This window comes from Macaca fascicularis, chromosome 2, assembly GCF_037993035.2.
Source record: "Macaca fascicularis isolate 582-1 chromosome 2, T2T-MFA8v1.1".
NCBI lineage: Eukaryota > Metazoa > Chordata > Mammalia > Primates > Cercopithecidae > Macaca > Macaca fascicularis.
This window is the reverse complement of record NC_088376.1, coordinates 21274408-21298402: the sequence shown is the minus strand read 5'-3', so window position 1 is coordinate 21298402 and position 23995 is coordinate 21274408. Positions and strand designations below refer to the sequence as shown.

Below are 23995 nucleotides of genomic sequence, written 5' to 3'. Positions count from 1 at the left end.
CTTAGAATTTACAAAACCTGAAAATGGGAGTCAATTTAAGAAATACAACTTTGCCCTAAATATCTCATTCTGTTAAATCTTGGTCACCCTTGCCATTAGTACAGGAGATCCAGATGAGCAGGTGTGGGTGGTTCTAGTCTTATCCATCACTACTGCTGAAAAAACATAGAACGTTTCACCAATGACAGTCAGTAGCATAATTTTCATTGGAGGACAACACATTGCTATTCTGAACCACATTTTTTTCCATTGGCAATAACTGTGGTTGTGAAGATGGGCAATCCAAAGGCGCTTCAGATAAATGGCTTGCCTGTTCTCTAGGAGACCAATGTTTGATTTTTTTTTTTTTTTTTTTTTGAGACGGAGTCTCACTTTGTCACCCAGGCTGGAGTGCAGTGGCACCATCTCGGCTCACTATAAGCTCCGCTTTCCAGGTTTACGCCATTCTCCTGCCTCAGCCTCCCGAGTAGCTGGGACTACAGGTGCCCACCGCCACACTCGGCTAATTTTTTGTATTTTTAGTAGAGACAGGGTTTCACCATGTTAGCCAGGATGGTCTCAATCTCCTGACCTCGTGATCCACCCGCCTGGGCCTCCCAAAGTGCTGGGATCACAGGCGTGAGCCACTGCGCCCAGTCCCAATGTTTATTTTTTAAAAGATGCTATATATCCTGATTTTCAAAGCATCTATTTAATAAAACAATCTAAATATTAAGAATAAAGTTAAATCCAGTGCTTCTTTGGGCTGTGCAGGTATCTCCTAAGCAATAACACATAAAGACTCACACTAAAAGGTAACATATGTACTTTAGTCACCTTATATGCCCAAAGGTAGATTTGGGGTTCCAGCAATAGAAATAAACCACTGATTTCATTCTTAGCTTGCTGGTCTTAAGATTACCATTTCAGTTTTGATAAAAACAGAGGTCAAGTCAGTAAGAAAGCAAGGTAAGGATTTTAACATCCTGCCTTATAAAATAGTTGCTTTTAGATGACTTTCACTGATCTGACTCCATGGAAACGAGACAGAAAAGGCCACCACCAACCAAAAGTAAGAAGTTTTCCTTGTAAGTTCATCTGCTGGTTGTCAGGAGATATGCGGCCCCTCAGTTCAGGGCAGCCACCAAGTGTAAGTCTGGGAGAGTGTGACTAGTAAATAAATACATTAAAAAATTGTCTTTTTGTTTGTTTTTCCAATTCATTCTTACTTTCAGTCTTTCTTTGCAATTAGCAGAGTTAGAAAACTCATCTTGGTCTTTAACCTATAGCAAATACACTAGTATAATATTTATGGGTATTTTTCTTTTTTATTTGAAAGTCATTGACTTTGCCTAGCACTGTAAGTTAAAGTTCCTCAAAGAGGAATCATTCCCGACTATGTGCAACATCACAAACTTCAGAGTATTCTGGAAATACATTTTAAAAATCACAATAGTTATATTTAAACTTGTAGCAAGGAATGCCATTCTGCCAAAAAATATGAAATCATTTGTTACACTGGCGGCTCAAGAGCATAATAATAAGATATTTATAATAGTTTTATTCTTGCTTTAAACTACTTTGAAATCCAACAAGAAAATGGCAAATATAAAAAAGTTTTTTATTACATAAAATTTAGCAAGACAGGCATATGAAAATTATATTTAAATTTCAAAGGATATTTCTCTCAATTTAATAGTTAATAGTTAAGAGAACTAAAAAGCTATTTAAAGCTATTTCCATAACACTAAAGTTAAGAATGCTTTTTCCATATTTCTATATCAGTATTTAAATGGACGTGCATTAATATAATCACTTTACTCAATATAGATATGGCAGATTATATTTTGATGTATTAATCAAGCTTCCCCCAATATTTCCCTGTACACCCTCACCCTCTTTTATGTAATTAGTTAGACAATTCTGTCATTGCCTAAGAGAAAGCTTGACAGCAGAAAATAGAAAAGTAATCAGTTTTAGACTCCTGCATCTCAAAAAGGCAGCCATCGGGAAACAGAAAAGAGCACCAGAGTTTGGACAAAACTTGACAGATAAGACCCAGGCTACTCAGCCCCAGGCTTAAAGACTACCCAGGCTAAAGGGAAAGCAATGAGAACTCAGAGGTACGGAGACACCAAAGAAGGCAGTTCCTTGCCTAGTCCCCTAGGTTAAGTGTGCCAGTAAGCAGCCTGTCAGCTTATCCAGGCTGTGATACTGGAACATTTCTCCCTTGCCATCTGGCAGGATGCTAAGCTGTATCAGAAGAGAGCCCTGGAGGGACGCTGGAGGACGATGGATCTTGTTTCCTGGCTCCAGTGATGCTCCTGCATTGCCTTGCTGCGGCAGCTCATAGTAAACAGCACAGGTAGGACCCCGAGAGGTTGGTGCTAACCCCTAGTCAGATCCAGTGGTATCAACTCTGCAGGTAGCTCCCCAGAGAATTCCACGGAGCAACATCTAACTCGGGGTGGCCTCCCCTGGTCCCATGGAGGGTGCTACCCAGCACAACACCCTCAAGTGCTGATTCCCAGCAAGTTCCTGGGCATAGTACCTCACTGTGGAGGGCTTGCCCAGGTCCCCCAGAGGGACACTTTGCTTCAAGTTTCTCCAGCATAGCACCTTACTAATTTTTCTGATCTTTGCAGGAAGGTCAGGACTTCGACCCAGCGTGGGAGTGTCCACTTCTATATTCGTTCCTTTCTTGGGTGCTCTGCCTCAGCCCTAGAAGTTGTGACTTCTTGATGTGCTCTTCCTACATTCTTTAGATTTCTCTTCCCCTCCCTAGTAGATAATACTCATCATAGTTAATAATTCCTTTTTTTTTTTTTGAGACGGGGTCTCGCTCTGTCACCCAGGCTGGAGTGCAGTGGCCAGATCTCAGAGTTAATAATTCTTTATATTAAACCTTCCCTGTTGAAATTACGGTATGGTTTCTGACTAGACCCTCAATGATACAGATACAGGTTTTAGGAGTGTCCCAGAAGAGCCCATACAGATAGGATTTGGGAATTGGTTTGATTGTGCTCTTGGAACTGAGTCCAGTGCTGAGTTTTGTTTGTTCCTTTGCTTGTTGCCAATAGGACATGGGATGCTAGTAATCCATGGCATGCAGTTGCATCACAATTAATCAGGTTATCATCCTGATGAAGTGCCAACTGAAGCAGGTGCCTTGGAAGCCCAAATAGCTGCTGTTCTTGACTGGCACACAGTAATGAAGAACACAAGGACTATGGCACAGAATGGATTCTTCTGAATGCACTGGAGCACTTACAGAAAGAAAATGACAAGCTTGGGTCCTTTACAGCTCAGTTCAAGTCATGATCTGAGACATGGAAAGATCCCATGATAGCCCTAAAAGAATCCATTGCTTTGTTCTGCTACGGTGCTGATATGGCTGATAATTGAAACTTAATTGAGCAGCTTACCAAATTACAAGGTCAGATGAAGTCACATGTTATCAAATTTCTCATGTGAAAGTTAGAAAAAAAAGAATTCTAAAACTTGGAATAGGAGCGTCTTGTTGAGACCACCCAAGTAAAACTAACAATCCTGAAACCAAGGTCACTCTGAGCAGCCTTCATAGCAATTAAAAATAGCTTTCCATTCTGGGTCTGAGAAGATGAGCCTTTCTTTGCTTGAAAACCCTATGATAACCTAATGTAGGACAAATGTCTTTAAAAGGGATGTTCATTTCCTCATGAGACCCAACACAATGAGGATCAAATCCAAAACTAGGGTCCTATTTCAATATGATCCAGGGGAATTAGTATAAACTGTGACCCAGTAGGAAATAGGAAAAGAATTACAAGATTTTGCTATTACATTTCAGCAGCAACCCAGAGAACATGTGCAGGAGTGGATTCCAAGAAGGATAGGCCAGGAAGGGTAAAACTTATAGCACTACATCAGGCTGAATTCATTGATACGGGTGCACGTACTAGAGATTCCAGATTTCACATGTTAGCTCATGCAGCTGGAGGTAGTTTACTGGTTGTTTGACTAAAACTTGTACTTAACCATGGTCTGTGTTTGATGAGGGTAGAATGTCAGAGCATCTCTGGCATGTGGACGGGGGAATTCAAAGGCTCAGAGAGATGGGCTCATTGGGGTACATTTACCATGTGTGACTTGCACACCCACTCCCCAACCATATTCAGCAAGAACATCCAGAAGCCACTCCTTTCACTGAGGCATTGAGAAATACATTGGAGAGGAGAGCACTAGCATCCTTGATAAGCCCTGTGGTTGCTCTCCTTTAGAGGCCAGGTATGACACCAAACGATACATGATTTCAATGTATCCAGTTGGCAGGGGCCAACTGACAGCACTTGACCACCAATAGCAAACTGAGAACATCTTTCATAAAGGGAAGCGGGGAGGTACTATTATTTAGAATGCTTAGCCAACAGAGATCTTTAGTGGTGGTTAGTTGACTAGGGTGTTCCTGGAAAAGAAACAGATGGTCTGCCTATTAAAGTATTCCTTGATCAGTTTAACAGAAAAGAATATCTAGGTGTGGTAGACAGAAACCCGCCCTAAGTTGCCATTGCTACAGTGGAGAGTTACAGCCTCTCACACAGTTTCCAGATGCAAGTCAATTCAAAGACTCAGAGCCCCTTGATTAAGTGGAAAGCTGGGACCCCTTGAGGAAGGGCCCTGAAACATTACTACAAGTGCACACTATAAATCTTCCTCCAAAGGAAAATTGCAGCCATTTACTAGAGTGACTGTTTACTGGGGAAAAGGAAATACACAGGCTTTCAGCGAATACTAGACACTGGTTGCAAATTGACATCAAGATTCCTAGAGTCTTACAATATTACTGTGGTACACCATTTTTAATGATTTTTTTTGCTTTGGGATGTTTTGGGTAGGGATGGGGGTTAAATGGATTATGAGCCCAATGGGCCCAGTTGGTCCGTTTAACTTGTGATATTTCTCTTCAGTATCTGGATATTTAGTTGGAATTGCCACAACTGGCAGCTGACAGCATGCCCCATTGGTTCTTTGAATCTAGAGCAAGACAATGTTTATGTTTTGCTCGTGGATGTATCTCAAGTCCCTAGAATAGCATCTGGCACATAGTAGGCACCTAATAATTATATGTCAAGTGAGTGAATGAATGAATAAACCACAAAAGATATACAATTTTAGACTTCAAAATAATGTTGGCTTTCATGTCCAAAAGTCTTCTGCACTTCTTTGTCTAAAAAATATTTTTTTATTAACCATATATAACAGAGCCTTCAAGTTGCTTATTTCTAGACATATTTCTGTCAATAATTAATAGCCATTTTTAGCATTATTTTCTCAGTGCTAGAAGTCACTGAGATTTACAAATAGAAAGTTTTAACAACTCTGGATTTTGTGTGGTTTTGACTTTCACTCTCTGAAAGGTCCTACTTTCAACCTAGCATCCTCAGAATTAATGGATGGGCACAATTTTCCTTTTTCTTTCCTATAGTAAAGCTGCTTACAAGCAAAGAATCCTAACTCTGTCTCCACTTTCACCCCTGTAGAAGGGCCATTTGTGTTGAAGTTTGGTTTTGGTTGGGCACTAACAGTAAGAGAGGATGTTAGGAATCATAGGAAAAATCCTATATATTTGCTCTTTTACCCTACTACCTTCCCAGCTCTGCTGCTAAACTAGTGTCCCCACATGTATGTAGTTGGGGAGGATAAGAACAAGTACTCAACTTAAAGTCCTATAAAATAGTTCTTCAGCAATATTAGCACCAAACTTGCATTTAAGATGAAAAAGAAATAAAAAGCTAGAACACTGACCTGTGTGATATAGATTATTTTGTGCAGCTGAATTAATATCTGCTGAATAGGATCGCTGATCTGACGTACTTTCCTCTGGGACACAGCAATTCCTGCTGATGCTGTGAGTGATAAATTTTGTAGTTAGTCAAGTTCTCTTTCAAATGTTATATTAATGAAAAAATTAAGTAAAATTCTAACAATAATTTTAAAGTAAAGACTTCCCCTTATCAGTGAGACAATATGCAGAGACCCTGTAGTACTTCAATATTTTATGACATGGAATAAACAATATCTTCCTTTTACTTCTCAGACTTCTAAGTAACACAATGATATTACCTGTAATAACATCTGAAAGACTGCTTAGCGCTTGGACATTTTGCTGGCATTACAGCAGGCTGCCATCAGGAGTCAGCAGTGCCTTAGATACAGTGGCCACTGAAAAGCCAGGCTTCAGACATGTATAGTTAAGAGGCTATCATGCTTTTAAATTTTAAATTCATTATGCCCTCCATGACATATTTTAAGACTAATTTTATCAAAACTATGAAATGTATACACTGAATAGACATTCTTACAGAGCAAAAAAAGAAAATTTCTTTTAGCTAGAATTAAATAACTTTCAAATCTGTGATTATTACAAATTATAATTTTCACCTAGATTTCTCTCCAAGTCTAAGTGGGGCACATTTGTAATCTATCCTGAATTCTCATCATACAGCCACACCACCTTCACAGTTTTCAGACTAATTTGGCGTCAAATTGTATGTGAGCTGCTTTTCCAGCGTCCTCTGTCATAGCCACAAACAGTCTGTTTTTAACCTGAGGACTATACAACTATTTAAAGGAATGGCTTTTGTCTCTAGATTACCTACAAGGCCACCTCTGCCTCTTTTCATTCACAGAACCACACTGGATAAAACAAAAAGAGACTTCAGATACGTGATGTGCATTGTCTTCCTTCCCTTCTCTTCCTTCTCTTTCTCTTTCCCTTCCTCCCCTTAACCGAGAATGTGCTTTCTGCAATAAAACTTTTCTTGCCAATTTCCTTTAAAAAAAAAAAAAGTTGAAAGTTCCAAAGACCCTCTTTTCTTCCCTTCACACATTGAGCCACTATGAAGTTAAACATGAAGATAGTCATTGCTTTAACAACAGCTAAGCATTTTTAAAAATGCTTCTTTTATAAGCACTTTCTAAGAAAGCTTGCATATTTTACCATAAATATTTTGTTTTCAAGACATTTAAAGAGAACGTTCAATGTAGTCATTTAAAAGAGTCAACTTGTTTTATTATAAGCATATGAAAATGTATAAAGACATAAAATGCAAAAAAGAATAAAATATAAACATTCAAAGAAATACTGCTTTCTTTACAGATATCTTTACTGAGTTAGTTTATAATTTAGCACAAGAAATAATCTAGTTCTAGCTCATCTCCAATTAATACCTTGTTTAAATGTTTGAAATTTAAAGAGTCTATATCCCATGGACACAATGTTTACTCCTTTTAATATCAATTATTTGATTATTAATATGAGGTTTAATAAATACCCTTGGGATAAAAATATAAAGAGGCAAATAGAAAGAGTTAATGTAGCTCTAAAATAGAAAACAGAGAGCTGGATTGTCTGCTCCATCTTGTGGAGATGGTCAAGTGTACACATGCCATATTTTCTACAGTGGTGATTCTTGGAGAAATAATTCTTAAAATATAACTGTTTGTCTAGACCCAAACCAAATACTAGACACTGTGTAACATGACCAAGTTGATGTTGCTACAGAAAAATTAACTTTGCATTTTCTGAAAATGGAGAGCTTGGTTTTTTAAAATCATTTTTATACAAACTACTTTATGTTTTTGATTTCTAGATGTAACATTCATAGGTAATGAGCTAAAATCTCACAGCATGGCAGAGAGTTCTTAGGTCTGTGACGACATTTTGAATGGGATATCACATAGGTTTGACTCTACCTTGCCACAAGAATGTGCCCATCTGTGGCCCTAAATACAAAAACAAAGAGTTAGCTAGAATGTCTGTCTTCTGAATTAATCAACTATCCAATTTTTTTAACTTAAAAATTATTTTTCTTGAGACCTTTTGACCACTACCCTCACAATCCCAAAACATCCTTGACTTTTGGAAATACTTTTGATTACTTAGTTGTTAAAAAATAAAGTTAAAAATATTTAATTACACATGCTCCTATAAAAACAAGCAAGCAAGCAAACAAAAATGTTAGTATTACAAATGAGAAATGAGATTCAAGGCTCCTAGGAGCCACCATCCATCACAGCCACCTCCCCAGAAATAACTTGTGATATCAGAGTGGTGTGTTGACTTCCACTCACTTTTCTATCCATTTACATACATAAATGTATACTTCAAAACGGTACTTTTCAAACCATACTTGAGTCCTGAAGCCAATGTTAATGAGTCATGATCAGCATTTTGAAAAATGATATCAAATGAATTGGAACTAGATTTTAAAATTTCAGAGTACATTGGAAGGGTCCACTCAGTCAAGATGTAAAACGTGTTTTCTATTGATAGTCATTTCCAAGCATTTGAAAGCTACTATTATGGAAAATCTACAGTAGTCTGTCTGTTCTCCCTTCCTCCTTTCCTCTCTTTCTCCCTTGCACTCTTCCTCCCTTCTTTCCTCCCTCCTTCCTTCCCTTCCTTTGTAAACAAATGGTGACACATCACATCACATAAACTGTTGTACAATTTGTTTTTTTCACTTTTTTCACAGTCTATCATGGAGATTGTTTATTATCAACATGTGCTGTTCTAGCCCATTCTCTGTACCACTGAAGACCACTATGTGTCCTGGATGCACTGTAGTTTACATAGCCACTTCTGTCTTAGTGGACACTTAGTTTGCTTTCACTTTCTCATGATAATAAGTGCTGCTGCAGTGAATATACACCGGCTGCCTCACTGCATAAGTACAAGAGTTCTTTTAGGGTAGACACAGTGAAGTGAAATAGCTGGACCCGAGGATACATTGTAGCAAATACATTTTTAGGTGGCTGAGTCAATTTACACTCTGATCAGAAAAGAATCCATTTTTCTACACCTCAGTCAACATTATATATTATCAAACTTTTCCGCTGTGCCAATCTGATTGTTTTTTGTATTTATCTAAATGCTAGTGTGGTTGCTGTACTTCTTTGGTAAATTTCTTGCTTGTATCCATAGTTCTTTGTTCTTACTGATTTGTAAATGCTCTTTAGATATTCTGAATACTCATCCTTTTATTGAATTTTTTAAAAATTGAGACAGGGTCTCACTCTGTCACTCAGGCTGGAGTGCAGTGGCATGATCACAGTTCACTGCAGCCTCTGCCTCCTGGGCTCAAGCAGTCCTTCTGCCTCAGCCTCCCAAGTAGCTAAGACCACAGGCATGCACCACCATACTCGGCTTTTATATTCTTAGTAGAGACAGGGTTTTACCACATTGGACAAGCTCGTCTCGAACTAGGGTTTTACCACATTGGATAGGTTCATCTCGAACTCCTGGCCTCAAGTGATCCACCCACCTCGGCCTCCCAAAGTGTATTTTTATTCTTCATTTAAAGGTTATTAACTACCAAGCATTTGGCAAGTATTAGCCATATCATTTTATCTAGCTTTAAAAACATTCTCTCTCAGTAAATCTTTTAGATTAGCCCACTGAAAATACTACACTTCCTAACTGTTCACCAAAAAAAAAAAAAGAAAAAAAAAAGCAGCATATATTTATATTACCAATTTTGTACTGAGAATATTTGTATTAAAACAATTTTTTATTAAAAAGACATCTATGAGGCTGATCACAGTTCTTGTGCAATGTCAGTCATACATAATATGCCCATCATCCATGATTAATATCTATGTGGTATTTCCTACTGCAAAAATATATACACAATATTTGGTCTCCTTAAAATTTAAGTAAAATCAAAGTTTAAAATATTGGGATACTTTGCATTCTTTTACAGTTTTTATTAAAATAGTAAATTTGACTAGTGTTTTAGAACTTAGAAGGAAACTACAAAATTTCTTATAAGAGGCAATTTACTTAAAAGCGTCAAAAAGTCATTACATAATTATATTTGCTGGCTTACTCTGTGGCAAGCATGACACTAAAGAGCTATTTGTTTCTCCTTTGCAGAGTTAGGTCAGAGGACTTGCAAGAAGAGCAGTCCTTCTTTTTTAGCAGGGACTTGGGTGAGACACTGGGAGGTGTTTTACGTATTTCGTCTCCTTTAAATCCACGGAGGAGACTAAATGAGTAAAACACCTCCCAGTGCCTGTAAACTGTCTGCTCCTTTGTTGGTGTAGATTCTATCCCCATTTTACAGATGAGGAGACTGAGTGCGACGGTCTAAATGCTTCTGAACCACCAAAATTCACAGGTTGAAATCCTAATCCCCAAGGCAATGGCATTTGGAGGAAGTGAGCTTGGGAGGTGATTAGGTCATAAGGGTGGAGGCCTCATGAATGGAATCAGCACCATTGTAAAAGAGGCCAGCGGGAGGTGGTCACCCGTTCTACCATGCAAGGACACAGCCAGAAGGCGCCTCTGGTTACTGCAAATACAAAACAATATCTCCTTCCCATCCTGAAATATTATTTCTCTTATTAAAAGGATTGCTACTTTTAACATGATGTTCTACCTATCTCTCTTAACATTTAATTAACTATTTTTGGAAAGCACGTAGATATAATAAGCTGGAAGCATTAGGTCTTTACAGCTATTGCTGTGCACTATATTCTGCTTTAGTATCTCATTGCATAATAAAATAGCCAAGTTAGTTGCCCATCTCTGGTGCTTTGACACTTGATTTATACTATATGTCCATTCTGTTGAAACTATAATTCACAATATACACTTTGAAGCTGTTAATAACTACAAATGAAACCCAGAAAAGCGGGTTATACTGTATTCTCCCAGTTGACCAAAACATGGTATCAATATATTATTTTTCTGAATTCCCTCAGCTAAGAATCAGGAACTTTTGGACAACAGGAGGAAAAAAAGGTTAAGAAAGGAAATCCGTGAAGAAGCAAAAAAATATAGTTTTCATGAATGGGGGGCCAAAACATACATGAGCTTCTCTATATTGGACCAACAGTCTTGTCAAACTACAATACAAATTTACTCTCACCTCTTAACTATCATAACAATGAAATAAAGTAACATAATTGTAGTTCAAATCTATAAATGTTCAGCAATCAATCCCTGTGTCCCTGGTTAGATGAAGAATCTTGAACTCATAAGGATTTCATGGAAGGTTCACCCAGACAGCCATGGATGTGGGATAAAGAGCAGATTCGAATGTTATATTTGAGAAGACCAGGAAGAATTAGAAGGCCTTCAATAGCACAGGAAATGTATTGGGTGTGAGGGAAGTTGTGTGTGAGTGTGGGTTCTTAGGAGAAGGAATAATTCCAGCCAAGGGCGAAGTCAGCTAAGTGACAGCTGCAACTGAAGAACAGCAAACTGTTCCGTTTAGCTGGTGTGCAGCACAATAAAAAAAAGTACAGTGTGTAAACAGCTGAAGAGGTAGCCAGGGACCACACACGATGGTGAGGAGAAATAAGGCTGATTTTATTTCAGGAGAGGTGATCTCACTGGAAGAGGCTCAAACGGTTGAAGTCAGAGGCCTGGCTTGCATTGTCTCTCTGCTAGGTACTAGCAATATGGTTTTCGGAAAGTCACAACATCTTTGAGCCTTAGTTTCTTCATCTGAAATGGAAGCATGGTAAAAATGGGACTAGCACCAAGGGTGCTGAGGTCATACATGTTGTGGGGTAAATCAATCTACAGTGCCCTGTAGCTGTTTCCACGTGGGGAGCACGAGCCAAGGACTGCTGAAACTTGGGACTGAGACACTGGAAATATGATGTTCCATCAGCAGAGAGAGGGAAGTGACAGAGGAGATGGTGCATGGATGATGGATACTTCTCAACACAGACCAGCAGACCATTCTATAATCAGACAAAAATTGTTTGGAAGGAGCTTGGCAGTCTAGGCCTAGATGCCCCTGCTACCCCAGCCTCCAGTGGAGTTCTCACGGAATGGCAGGAAGCTGAGTCAAAGCATCAGCTCCTTTCACCTCTGGGTGATCAGGCAACAAACTTCCTTTCATTTGAAACTTCAGGAACAAGCTGTTTAAAGGCCAGACGCAAGGCTGCTTTGAAGTCCTTAACTCTTGAATTCCGGCTGAGCCTCTTTCATGTAATGTGTCTTATATTTCTATAATGGGTAATGTCACAGTATATTTAACTAACAATCTACACCAATAAAGGAGCAGACAGTTTACAGGCCTGTAGTGTTAGAGGTTAACCTGCTGAAATTAATATACTGGTATGATTTTACACCCAGTCAAGAACTTGATCACAAAAATGATATCATTTTATTACCCTATAGAAGTTCTACCAGTCTTATGCTTAATTTAGCAATCTTATTTCAGCTTTTTTTACTTGCCTAACTACATAAATCTCTGTTCTTCAAATGCTCTTGAATCAGGTTTTTTGTCTTCCACCTGGTTCTATCATTAATGGGTTGAAAAAACTCAGACACTTGCTAAAGAATAACTTTAAGAATTGTGCTTTTGCACCCCAATATAAAAAATAATAAGTAGTTATATAAACAGAAAAATTTTTAATTGACACACTATATGAAACATCCCAGATAAATGACTGAATCCATACTGAGCAGAGTCAATTAAGAATGAACAAGGTTCCAGCTATAGTGGAGGGCAGGCAGGTAGCCCAGAGAGAAGAAAGAGGCCTTTTGCTTTCAGGAGAGGGTAGTGCTGTAGCAACCATTATAGAATGGTTTGGACACAGCCTTAGTTATATCATCATTTTTCTTGAAGAAAGGGAATTAACAGAAGCTTAATGACTGGTTCAATGATTAATATTCCCTTATGGTTTAAATGTACTCTGAGATCCTTAAAAAAAAAATACTCCCCAGACAGGAGCCAACACATGGATAGAATCTTAGCTACTGGTGCTTACATTTCCACACAGAAATAATTTGGTTAGATGTCCATATGTATGTCCAAAATAGTATGGCTCATGTGTAAAAGACTCCACATTAACCTAAGGTCTTTGATATCCAGGTTTCATCTTCTTATGATTGGCTCTTCTGTCACCATCCTCAATCCTCAAATTGGTCAATGCAACAAACTAATTCAAAGCATATTTGTAAATACTTTTAACATATTTTTAAAATCCACTATAAATTACTAATAACGGCAATTTGGAATTTGAGGGTGATGTTTTTCTCTATAATTATTTTGTACACCATGCTACAATCATCACCCAAGTCATGCTGACCTACCTCCCTTTACACCTACCAGAGAGTGGGATACCGTTCAACCCTTACTTCCTTTAGCCTTTCCCCCAGGCAGAAACTCAAACGGCACAAGTGTGAACTGCTGTTTAACAGCTGATATGCAATTTGGATTTAGGCTTGAATTGGAACCACCAGTAACTTTTGTAAGATGAGTATCCCTTTGAAAACACATTACGCTACAATGACCATGAAAAAAATCTACATCTCCAAGAAGCATCCTCCTGGGACCTTATACAGAGTCGTTTGGCACCTCCCTTGGTATGAAGAATGAGAAAGCAAATAATCATTGGTAAAGGAAATTTCTTATCTCAATCTGAAATCTAAAAAACATATATGTATATATTTTAATATAATAAGTTTAAATAAAAATAAAATATTTTAAAAGTCTAATATATAAAACAATCAGTGATTCCCTCACTGCTTCAGATTACTTATGCAGTTGCTCTCAATACAATAGCAAAGACAAACAAGAGTTTATACAGTGATGGCCTAAATCAGTTACTCAATAAATAGTTTCTAAGGGCCTGATCTCAGAGGAAATACTCAAGATATTTATAGGCATACCTCATTTCATTGCACCTTATTTTATTGCATTTCAAAGATGTTGCTTTTTTTTTTTTTTAAAGAAATTGAAGTGTTGTGTCAATTCTGCATTGAGCAGGGCTACTGGCCCCATTTTTCCAGTAGCATGCATTTACTTCATGCCTCTGTGTCACATTTTGGTAATTCTTGCAATATTTCAAACATTTTCATTATTAGATCTGTTGTGATGATCTGTGATGACTGATCATGGATGTTACCATTGTAATTGTTTTGGGGCACCACAAACTGCACTCATATAAGATAGTAAACTGAATGGATGGACATTGTGTGTACTCCGACTGTCCCAGCAACCAGCCATTCCCCCATCTCTCCCTTCTTTGTAGGCCTTCCTATTCCCTGAGACACAATAATACTGAGATTACGCTAGTTAATAATCCTACAATGGCCTCTAATTGTTCAAGTGGAAAAAAGAGTCACATGTCTCTTACTTTCAATGAAAAGGCAGAAATGATAAAATTTAGTGAGGAAGGCATGTCAAAAGCCAAGAAACCAGAAAGCTAGGCCTCTTGCAGCAAATAGTTAGCCAAGCTGTGAATGCAGAGAAAAAGTTTTTGTGGAAAATTAGAAGTGCTACTATAGTGAACACATGAATAATAACAATGACAGCCTTATTGCTTATATGGAGAAAGATTTAGAAGCTAAAAGATCAAACCTGCCACAACATTCCCTTAAGCCAAAACCAAATCCAGAGGAAGGCCCCAACTCTCTTCAACTCTGTGAAGTCTGAGAGAGGTGAGAGAGCTACAGAAGGAAAGTTGGAAGTAGCAGATGTTGGTTCATGCAGTTTAAGGAGAGAAGTCATTTCCATAACATAAAAGTATAAGGTGAAGCAGCAAATACTGATATAGAAGCTGTAACAGGATAAGATCTTATTATGATCCAGCTAAGATAACTGATGAAGATGGCTACACTAAACAATAGATTTTCAAGGTAGACGAAACAGCCTTTTATTGCAAGAAGATACCACCTAGGATTTTCATAGCTAGGGAGGAGAAGTCAAAGCCTGGCTTCAAAGTACAGGCTTACTCTCTTGTTAGGAGCTAATGCAACAGGTAATCTTAGGTTCAAGCCAATGCTCATTGACCATTCCAAAAATACTAGGCTAGGGCCCTTAAGAATTTGACTAAATCTATTCTGCCTCTATAAATAAAACAACAAAGCCTGGATGACAGCAGTCTGTTTATTGAATATTTTAAGCCAACTCTTGAGATCTACTGCTCTGAAATAAAGATTCCCATCAAATATTGATATTCATTGACAAAATACTTGGTCATCTAACAGCTGTGATGAGGAGGTACAGGATATTAATGTTGTTTTCTTTTTCTTTTTCTTTTTTAAGACGGAGTCTCACTCTGTCACCCAGGCTGGAGTGCAGTGGCACGATCTGGGCTCACTGCAAGCTCCACTTCCCAGGTTCACACCATTCTCCTGCCTCAGCCTCCCGAGTAGCTGGGACTACAGGCACCCATCACCTCGCCCAGCTAATTTTTTGTATTTTTAGTAAGGATGGGGTTTCACCATGTTAGCAAGTATGGTATCAATCTCCTGACCTTATGATCCGCCAACCTTGGCCTCCCAAAGTGCTGAGATTACAGGCGTGACCCACCACACCTGGCTATTAATGTTGTTTTCATGTATGCTAACACAACATCCATTCTTCAGCCCAATGATCAAAGAGTCATTTTGACTTTCAAGTCCTATTATTCAGAAATTCATTTCATAAGGCTATAGCTGCCATAGATAGTGATTCCTCTGATGAATCTATGCAAAGTCTATTGAAAGCCTCCCAGAAAGGATTCACTATTCTAGATGCCATTAAAAACATTTATGCATTTTAGCTCCAGATCAACTCCAAGAACAAACTAGGAATCCTGAGAGGACTCACAGACCCTCTGAAGGAAGCAGACTGCTCCTGCAGGACGTGGGAGACATCCCAAATGCTCAGCAGCAGCAAGATCTGCCCAAGGAGAGTCTGAGCTCAGGTATAGCTCTGCCCCCAACGGATGGCCCTTTCCTACCCACTCTGGTAGTGGAAGACAAAGGACGTATAATCTTGGGAGTTCTAGGGCCCTGCCCACTGCCAGTCCCTCTCCATACTAGCATAGCTGATGCTCTTTGGAAAACACCACCTCCTGGGAGGAGGCCAACCAGCACAAAAATAGAACATTAAACCACCAAAGCTAAGAACCCTCATGGAGTCCATTGCAACCCCCGCCCCGCCACCTCCACCAGAACAGGCACTGGCATCCACGGCTGAGAGACCCATAGACGGTTCACATCACAGAACTCTGTGCAGCAAACCCTCAGTACCATCCTGGAGCTGGGTAGACTTGCTGGGTGGCTAGATCCAGAAGAGACACAACAATCACTGAGGTTCAGTTCACAGGAAACCATATCCATAGGAAAAGGGTAAGAGTACTACATCAAGGGAACACCCATTGGGACAAAAGAATCTGAACAACAGCCTTCAGCCTTAGACATTCCCTCTGATAGAGCCTACCCAAATAAGAAGGAACCAGAAAACCAACCCTGGTAATATGACAAAACAAGGCTCTGCAACACCCCCAAAAAATCACACTTGTTCACCAGCAATGGAGCCAAACCAAGAAGAAATACCTGATTTACCTGAAAAAGAATTCAGGAGGTTAGTTACTAAGCTAGTCAGGTAGAAACCACAGAAAGGCAAAGTCCACTGCAAGAAAATCCAAAACACAATACAAGAAGAGAAGGGAGAAATATTCAGGGAAATAGATAGTTTAAAGTAAAAACAATCAAATATTCAGGTAACATTGGACACACTTAAAGAAATGCAAAATGTTCTGGAAAGTTTCAGCAATAGAATTGAACAAGTAGAGCTCAAAGACAACGTCTTCAAATTAACCCAATCCAACAAAGACAAGGAAAAAGGAATAAAAAAAATATGAACAAAGCCTCCAAGAAGTCTGGGATTATGTTAAACAACCAAACCTAAGAATAATTGGTGTTCCTGAGGAAGAAGAGCATTATAAAAGCTTGGAAAACATATTTGGGGGAATAATTGAGGAACACTTCCCCGGCCTTGCTAGAGACCTAGACATGAGAAAACAAGAAGCACAAAGAACACCTGGGAAATTCATTGCAAAAAGATCGTCACCTAGTCACATTATCATCTATTATCCAAAGCTAAGACAAAGGAAAGAATCTTAAGAGCTGTGAGACAGAAGCGCCAGGTAGCCTATAAAGGAAAACCTATTAGATTAATAGCAGATTTCTCAGCAGAAACCCTACAAGCTAGAAGGGATTGGAGCCCTATCTTCAGCCTCCTCAAACAAAACAATTATCAGTCAAGAATTTTGTATCCAACAAAAGGAAGCATCATATATAAAGGAAAGAGACAATCTTTTTCAGACAAACAAATGCTAAGATAATTCACCACTACCAAGCCACCACTACAAGAACTGCTAAAAGGAACTGTAAATCTTGAAACAAATCCTGGAAACACATCAAAACAGCATCTACTTAAAGCATAAATCACACAGGACCTATAAAGCAAAAATATAAGTTAAAAAGCAAAAACATAAAACAAGAGAACAAAAGTGCACAGGCAACAAATAGCACAATGAATGCAATGGTACCTCATATTTCAATACTAACATTGAATGTAAATGGCCTAAATGCTCTGCTTAAAACATACAGAACCACAGAATGGATAAGAACTTACAAACCAATTATCTGCTGTCTTCAGGAGATTCACCTAACACATAAGGACTTATAAAAACTTAAAGGGGTGGAAAAAGGCATTTCATGCAAGTGGACACCAAAAGCGAGCAAGGTAGCTATTCTTATATCAGACAAAACGAACTTTAAAACAACAGCAGTTAAAAGAAACAAAGATGGACATTATATGATGGTAAAAGACCTTGTCCAAAAGGAAAATATCACAATCCTAAACATATATGCACCTAAAAACTGGAGCTCCCAAATTTATAACACTAATAGACCTAGGAAATGAGAGAGACAATAACACAATAATAGCAGGGGACTTCAATACTCCACTGACACAATTAGGTTATCAAGACAGAAAGTCAACAAAGAAACAATGGATTTAAACTATACCTTGGAACAAATAGACTTAACAGATATAGACAGAACGTTTCATCCAACAACCACAAAACATACATTCTATTCAACAGTGCATGGAACTTTCTCCATGATAGGCCATATGATTTCTCCATATGATAGGCCATAAAATGAGCCTCAATAAATTTTTAAAAATTGAAATTATATCAAGCACGCTCTTAGACCACAGTGGACTAAAACTGGAAATCAACTGCAAAAGGAACCTTCAAAACCATGCAAATACATGGAAATTCAAGAACCTGCTCCTGAATGAGCATTGGGTCAAAAACAAAATCAAGATGGAAATTTAAAATTTCTTTGAACTGAGTGAGTGACAATAATGACACAACCTATCAAAACCTCTGGAATACAGCAAAAGCAGTGCTAAGAGGAAAGTTCATAGCCCTAAATGCCTAATCGAAAAGACTGAAAGAGCACAAACCGACATTGTAAGGTCACACCTCAAGGAACCACAGAAACAAGAACAAACCAAACCCAAATCCAGCAGAAGAAAGGAAATAACCAAGATCAAAGCAGAACTAAATGAAATTGAAACAAAAAATATACAAAAGATACATGAAACAAAAAGGTAATTCTTTGAAAATATACATAAAATTGATAGACCATTAGCAAGATTAATCAAGAAAAGAAGAGAAAAAATCCAAATGACCTCACTAAGAAACAAAACAGGAGATATTACAACCGACACTACTGAAATACAAAAGATCATTCAAGGTTACTATGAACACCTTTATGCACATAAACTAGAAAATCTAGAAGAGATGCATAAATTCCTAGAAAAACACAACCCTCCTAGCTTAAATCAGGAAGAATTAAATACCCTGAACAGACCAATAACAAGCAGCGAGATTGAAATGGTAATTTAAAAATTATCAACAAAAAAAAGGTCCAGGACCAGAGGGATTCACAGCAGAATTCTACCAGACATTCAAAGAATTGGTACCAATCCTTTTGACACTATTCCATAAGACAGAGAAAGAGGGAACCCTCTCTAATTCATTCTATGAAGCCAGCAACACCCTAATACAAAAACCAGGACAGATCATAACCAAAAAAAAAACCTATAGACCGAAATCCTTGATGAACATAGATGCTAAAATCCTTAACAAAATACTAGCTAACCAAATCCAACAACATATCAAGAAGACGATCCACCATTATCAAGTGGGTTTCATACCAGGGATACAGGGATGGTTTAAAATACACAAGTCAATAAATGTGATATACCACATAAACAGAATTAAAAACAAAAATCAAATGATCATCACAATACATGCAGAAAAAAGCATTCAACAAAATCTAGCATCCCTTTATGATTAAAACTCTCAGCAAAATTGGCATATAAGGGACATACCTCAATGTAATAAAAGCCATCTATGACAAACACACAGCCAACATAATAGTGAATGGGGAAAAGTTGAAAGCATTCTCTCGGAGAACTGGAACAAGACAAGGATGCCCATTCTCACCACTCCTCTTCAACGTAGTACTGGAAGTCCTAGTCAGAGCAGTCAGGCAAGAGAAGGAAATAAAGGGCATCCAAATCAGTAAACAGGAAGTCAAACTGTCACTGTTTGCTGACAATACGATCATTTACCTTGAAAATCCTAAAGACTCCTCCAGAAAGCTCCTAGAACTGATAAAAGAATTCAGCAAATTTTCCAGATACAAGATTAATGTACACAAATCAGTAGCTCTTCTATACACCAACAGCAACCAAGTAGAAAATCAAATCAAGAACTCAATTCCTTTCACAATAGCTGCAAAAAATATAAATACTGGCTGGGCGTGGTGGCTCACACCTGTAATCCCAGCAGTTTGGGAGACCAAGACGGGCAGATCACGAGGTCAAGAGATCAAGACCATCCAGGCCAACATGGTGAAACCCTGTGTCTACTAAAAATACAAAAATCAGCTGGGCATGGTAGCACACACCTGTAGTCCCAGCTATTCGGGAGACAGAGGCAAGAGAATCACTTGAACTCGGGAGGCGGAGGTTGCAGTGAGCCAAAATTGGACCACTGCACTCCAGTCTGGCAACAGAGTGAAATTCTGTCTCAAAACAATAAATAAAATAAAAATACTTAGGAATATAACTAACCAAGAAGTCGAAAGACCTCTGCAAGGAAAACCACAAAACACTGCTAAAAGAAATCATAGCTCACACAAACAAATGGAAACACATCCGATGCTCAGGGATGAGTAGAATCAATACTGTGAAAATGACCATACTGCCAAAAACAGTCTACAAATTCAATGCAATCCCCATCAAAATACCACCATCATTCTTCACAGAATTAGAAAAAACAATTCTAAAATTCATATGGAACCAAAAAGGAGTCTGCATAGCCAAACCAAGACTAAGCAAAAAGAACAAATCTGGAGGCATCACGCTACCTGATTTCAAACTATACTATAAGGCCATAGTCACCAAAACAGCATGGTACTGGTATAAAAATAGGTACATAGACCAATGGAGCAGAAAAGAGAACCCAGAAATAAACCCAAATACTTACCAACCGATCTTCAACAAAGCAAACAAAAACATAAAGTGGGGAAAGGACACCCTTTTCAACAAATGGTGCTGGGATAATTGGCTAGCCACAAGTAGGAAAAGAAACTGGATCCTCATCTCTCACCCTATACAAAAATCAACTCAAGATGGATTAGGGACTTAAACCTAAGACCTGAAACTATAAAAATTCAAGAAGATAACCTTGGAAAAATCCTTCTAGAGGTTGGCTTAGGCAAGGATTTAATGACCAAGAAACTAAAAGCAAATGCAATAAAAACAAAGGTAAATAACTGGGACCTAATTAAACTATAGAGCTTTTGCATGGCAAAAGGAACAGTCAGTAGAGTACATAGACAATCCACAGACTGGGAGAAAATCTTCACAATCTATAAATGTGACAAAGGACTAATATCTAGAATCTACAACAAACTCAAAAAAATCAGTAAGAAAAAATCCTATCAAAAAGTGGGCCAAAGACATGAATAGACAATTCTCAAAAGAAGATACTCAAATGGCCAATGAACATATGAAAAAACATTCAACATCACTAATGAGCAGGGAAATGCAAATCAAAACCACAATGCGATACCACCTTCCTCCTGCAAGAGGGTCATAATAAAAAAATCAGAAAACAGTAGATATTGGCATGGACGCAGTGATCAGGAAACACTTCTTCACTGCTGGTGGGAATGTAAACTAGTACGTCACCATGGAAAACAGTCTGGAGATTCCTTAAAGAACTAAAAGTTCTTTAAGCCAGCAATCCCACTACTGGGTATCTACCCAGAGGAAAAGAAATCATAATACAAAAAAGATACTTGCACATGCATGTTTGTAGCCACAATTCACAGTTGCAAAACGTGGAACCAACCCAAATGCCCATCAACCAATGAGTGGATAAAGAAACTGACATATATATATATATATATATCAGTTATATATATCATATATGTATGATATATATCATATATATTAGATATATATCATATATGTATGATATGTATAATATATATTAGATATATATCATATATGTATGATATGTATAATATATATTAGATATATATCATATATAGATAGATATCTCATATATATATATATGATGGAATACTACTCAGCCATAAAAAAGGAATGAATTAACAGCATTTGTGGTGACCTGGATAAGATTGGAGACTATTATTCTAAGTGAAGTAACTCAAGAATGGAAAACCAAACATCATATCTTCTCACTGATATACGGGAGCTAAGCTCTAAGGATGCAAAGGCATGACAATGATACAATGGACTTTAGGGACTTAGGGGGAAGAGTGAGAAGTGGGTGAGGAATAGAAGACTACAAAAATGGTGCAGTGTATACTGCTCAGGTAATGGGTGCACCAAAATCTCACAAATCACCACTAAAAGAATTGTATCCCAATAACTTATGGAAAAAAATTTAAAAAAATAAAAAATATATATGATTAATGGTCAAAATATCAGCAGTAACAGGAGTTTGGAAGAAGTTGGTTCCAACTCTCATGGATGACTTTGAGGGGTTTAAAACCTCAGTAGAAGTAGTAATTGCAAATGTAGTAGAAACAGCAAGAAAACTAGAATTAGAAGTAGAGACTGAAGACGTGACTGAATTGCTGTAGTCTCATGATAAAACTTGAATGGATGAGCAGTTGCTTCTTAGGGATGAGCAACGAAAGTGGTTTCTTGTGATGGAATCTACTCCTGGTAAAGATGCCATGAACATTGTTGAAATGGCAACAAATAATTTAGAATAGTCTATAAATTTAGTTCATAAAGCAGCAGTAGGTTTCAGGGGACTGACTCCAGTTTTTGTAAGAAGTTCTACTGTGAGTAAGATGCTACCAAACAGCATCGCACGCTACAGAGAAACTTTTGTGAAAGACTTAATTGACTGAGCAAACTTCATTGTTATCTTATTTTACAAAATTGCTACAACCACCCCAATCTTTAGCAACCACCAACCTGATCAATCTGCAGCCATCTACATGGAGACAAGACCCTCCACCAGCAAAATGATTATGACTTGTTAAAGTCTCAGATGATCTTTAGCACTTTTTAGCAACAAGGCATTTTTAATTACAGTTATATATATTTTAGACATAATGTTATTGTGCACTTAATAGACTTAGTATAGTGTAAACATAACCTTTATGTACATTGGAGAACCAAAAAAAGTCATGTAACATGTTTAATTGTGATATTTGCTTTATTGCTGTTGGCTGGAACGGAAACTGCAGTTATCTATGAGATACGCCTATATCTATAAAAGCTGCAATGAAGATGCTTACAGTATGGTTGGAAAACATAACTAATACTTCACAAATCCCAACATTGTATATAATTATATGCCAAGTTATATAGTATAGACTAGTATCATAGAAGTTTTGGCTAAAATCTGTGAGCAAATTTTTGTATGATTAAAAATGCTATGCAACACAATAAAAGAAGGTATGTACTTAAATCACTTTGGCAATTGTGAAGATGAGTTTTAAGTACTTGATGTTAATGATTAACTTGAAAGTAAACTACTAAAAGTTGTTCCTATAAGGACAACTAGAATGTTAGCTCTGCTTTCTAGAATATTTGAGCAAAAAAAAAAATTTTGACAATTTGACTTAGATCTGCCTTTACTAACAAAATGGAGGCATAAAAATAGATTCATAGTCATCCAATAAGAAAACATAATTAAGGGCCCAGAAATATAAAGTGACAATTTCTATTAAAAACGCAGCACATAAGAATATCCATACACCGGTTCAGTGCCTGGGTGTCATGTGCTGTCTAAATAAAAACCTGAGCAAGGCAGGGGAAAATGTCAGCGTTAATTGGTCAAATTAGGCCATATTTTTAGTTGACATTACATTTGCACTTGACAATTTAGGTTTGACCTACACACCCAAAAATTTACATTTGACCCACACTAAGAGAATCCATACCATTATAGTAGGTACTTGACAAAGAACATGTTTCTTGTGTTATATTTTTGTATAATTTAATTTTCACAAATATATACCATTTCCCTTGCCTTGAAAGGAAATGATTATTTCTTTTTTTTATATAAGACAGACCTGAGACCTTTTTCCCCAGTTCCAAATACTTGGTAATATTCAGTTATCTGATTAACTGATTTGACTTTATAGGCCACAGAATTAATCTATTTTTAAAGAACTGAGTTTCCCAAGGCATGGGACACCTACACCGCCTAATTTCATTAGTAGGTATATAAGGTATTAAGTAGTCCAGTAGGAAAGGTATTCCTTTTATAGTTTTCTTTCTGTTGTTTATATCAAGGATTAAGTTTCAGTATCATGCAAGCATGTTTTCACCATTTCTCAAATAGGAGGCAATGTTCCTTTACAGCAAAGACAACAGACCTCAGGATAAGCAGACAACAATATCTACTTGGAATGTAATGTTGTCTTTCTTACATTTGTATTTACTTTTACCATGGTCATCTACTTATGGCAAGTGATATTATACTGGTTCTCATTTACAGAAATAATAACAACTTTCCTCTAAAAATGAATTTAAATCAAGTTAGTCGATGTAAAGAAAAATATTAGGGAAATAATAGTATATATAGTTCTCAGATATAGGCAAATTTGTACCATGGTAATTCACTAGTGACTAAAATTGGGAAAACAGAGCTAAAATAA

General features: G+C 37.6%; 1 protein-coding gene and 1 long non-coding RNA gene across 10 annotated transcripts in view; one reads left to right on the top strand and one right to left on the bottom strand.

Moving 5' to 3' along the window:
• NEK10 (NIMA related kinase 10) overlaps nucleotides 1-23995 on the bottom strand; it is a 271626-nt gene that overhangs the window by 29221 nt on the left and 218410 nt on the right. For 5 of the 9 annotated variants that reach the window (XM_065539836.2, XM_065539838.2, XM_005545605.5 and 2 more), the window contains 2 exons: nucleotides 7714-7743; nucleotides 5764-5864 (listed from right to left, as the gene is read on the bottom strand). In XM_065539836.2, the coding sequence (XP_065395908.1) occupies nucleotides 5764-5864; nucleotides 7714-7743 (131 nt within the window). The remainder of the gene's footprint in view (nucleotides 1-5763; nucleotides 5865-7713; nucleotides 7744-23995) is intronic. The other 4 variants (XM_065539837.2, XM_005545606.5, XM_005545609.5 and 1 more) reach the window with 1 other exon arrangement.
• Nucleotides 2240-5762, top strand: LOC135969611 (uncharacterized). Its single transcript, XR_010584905.2, has 2 exons — nucleotides 2240-2344; nucleotides 3060-5762. It is a non-coding gene; the product is annotated as an uncharacterized lncRNA (long non-coding RNA).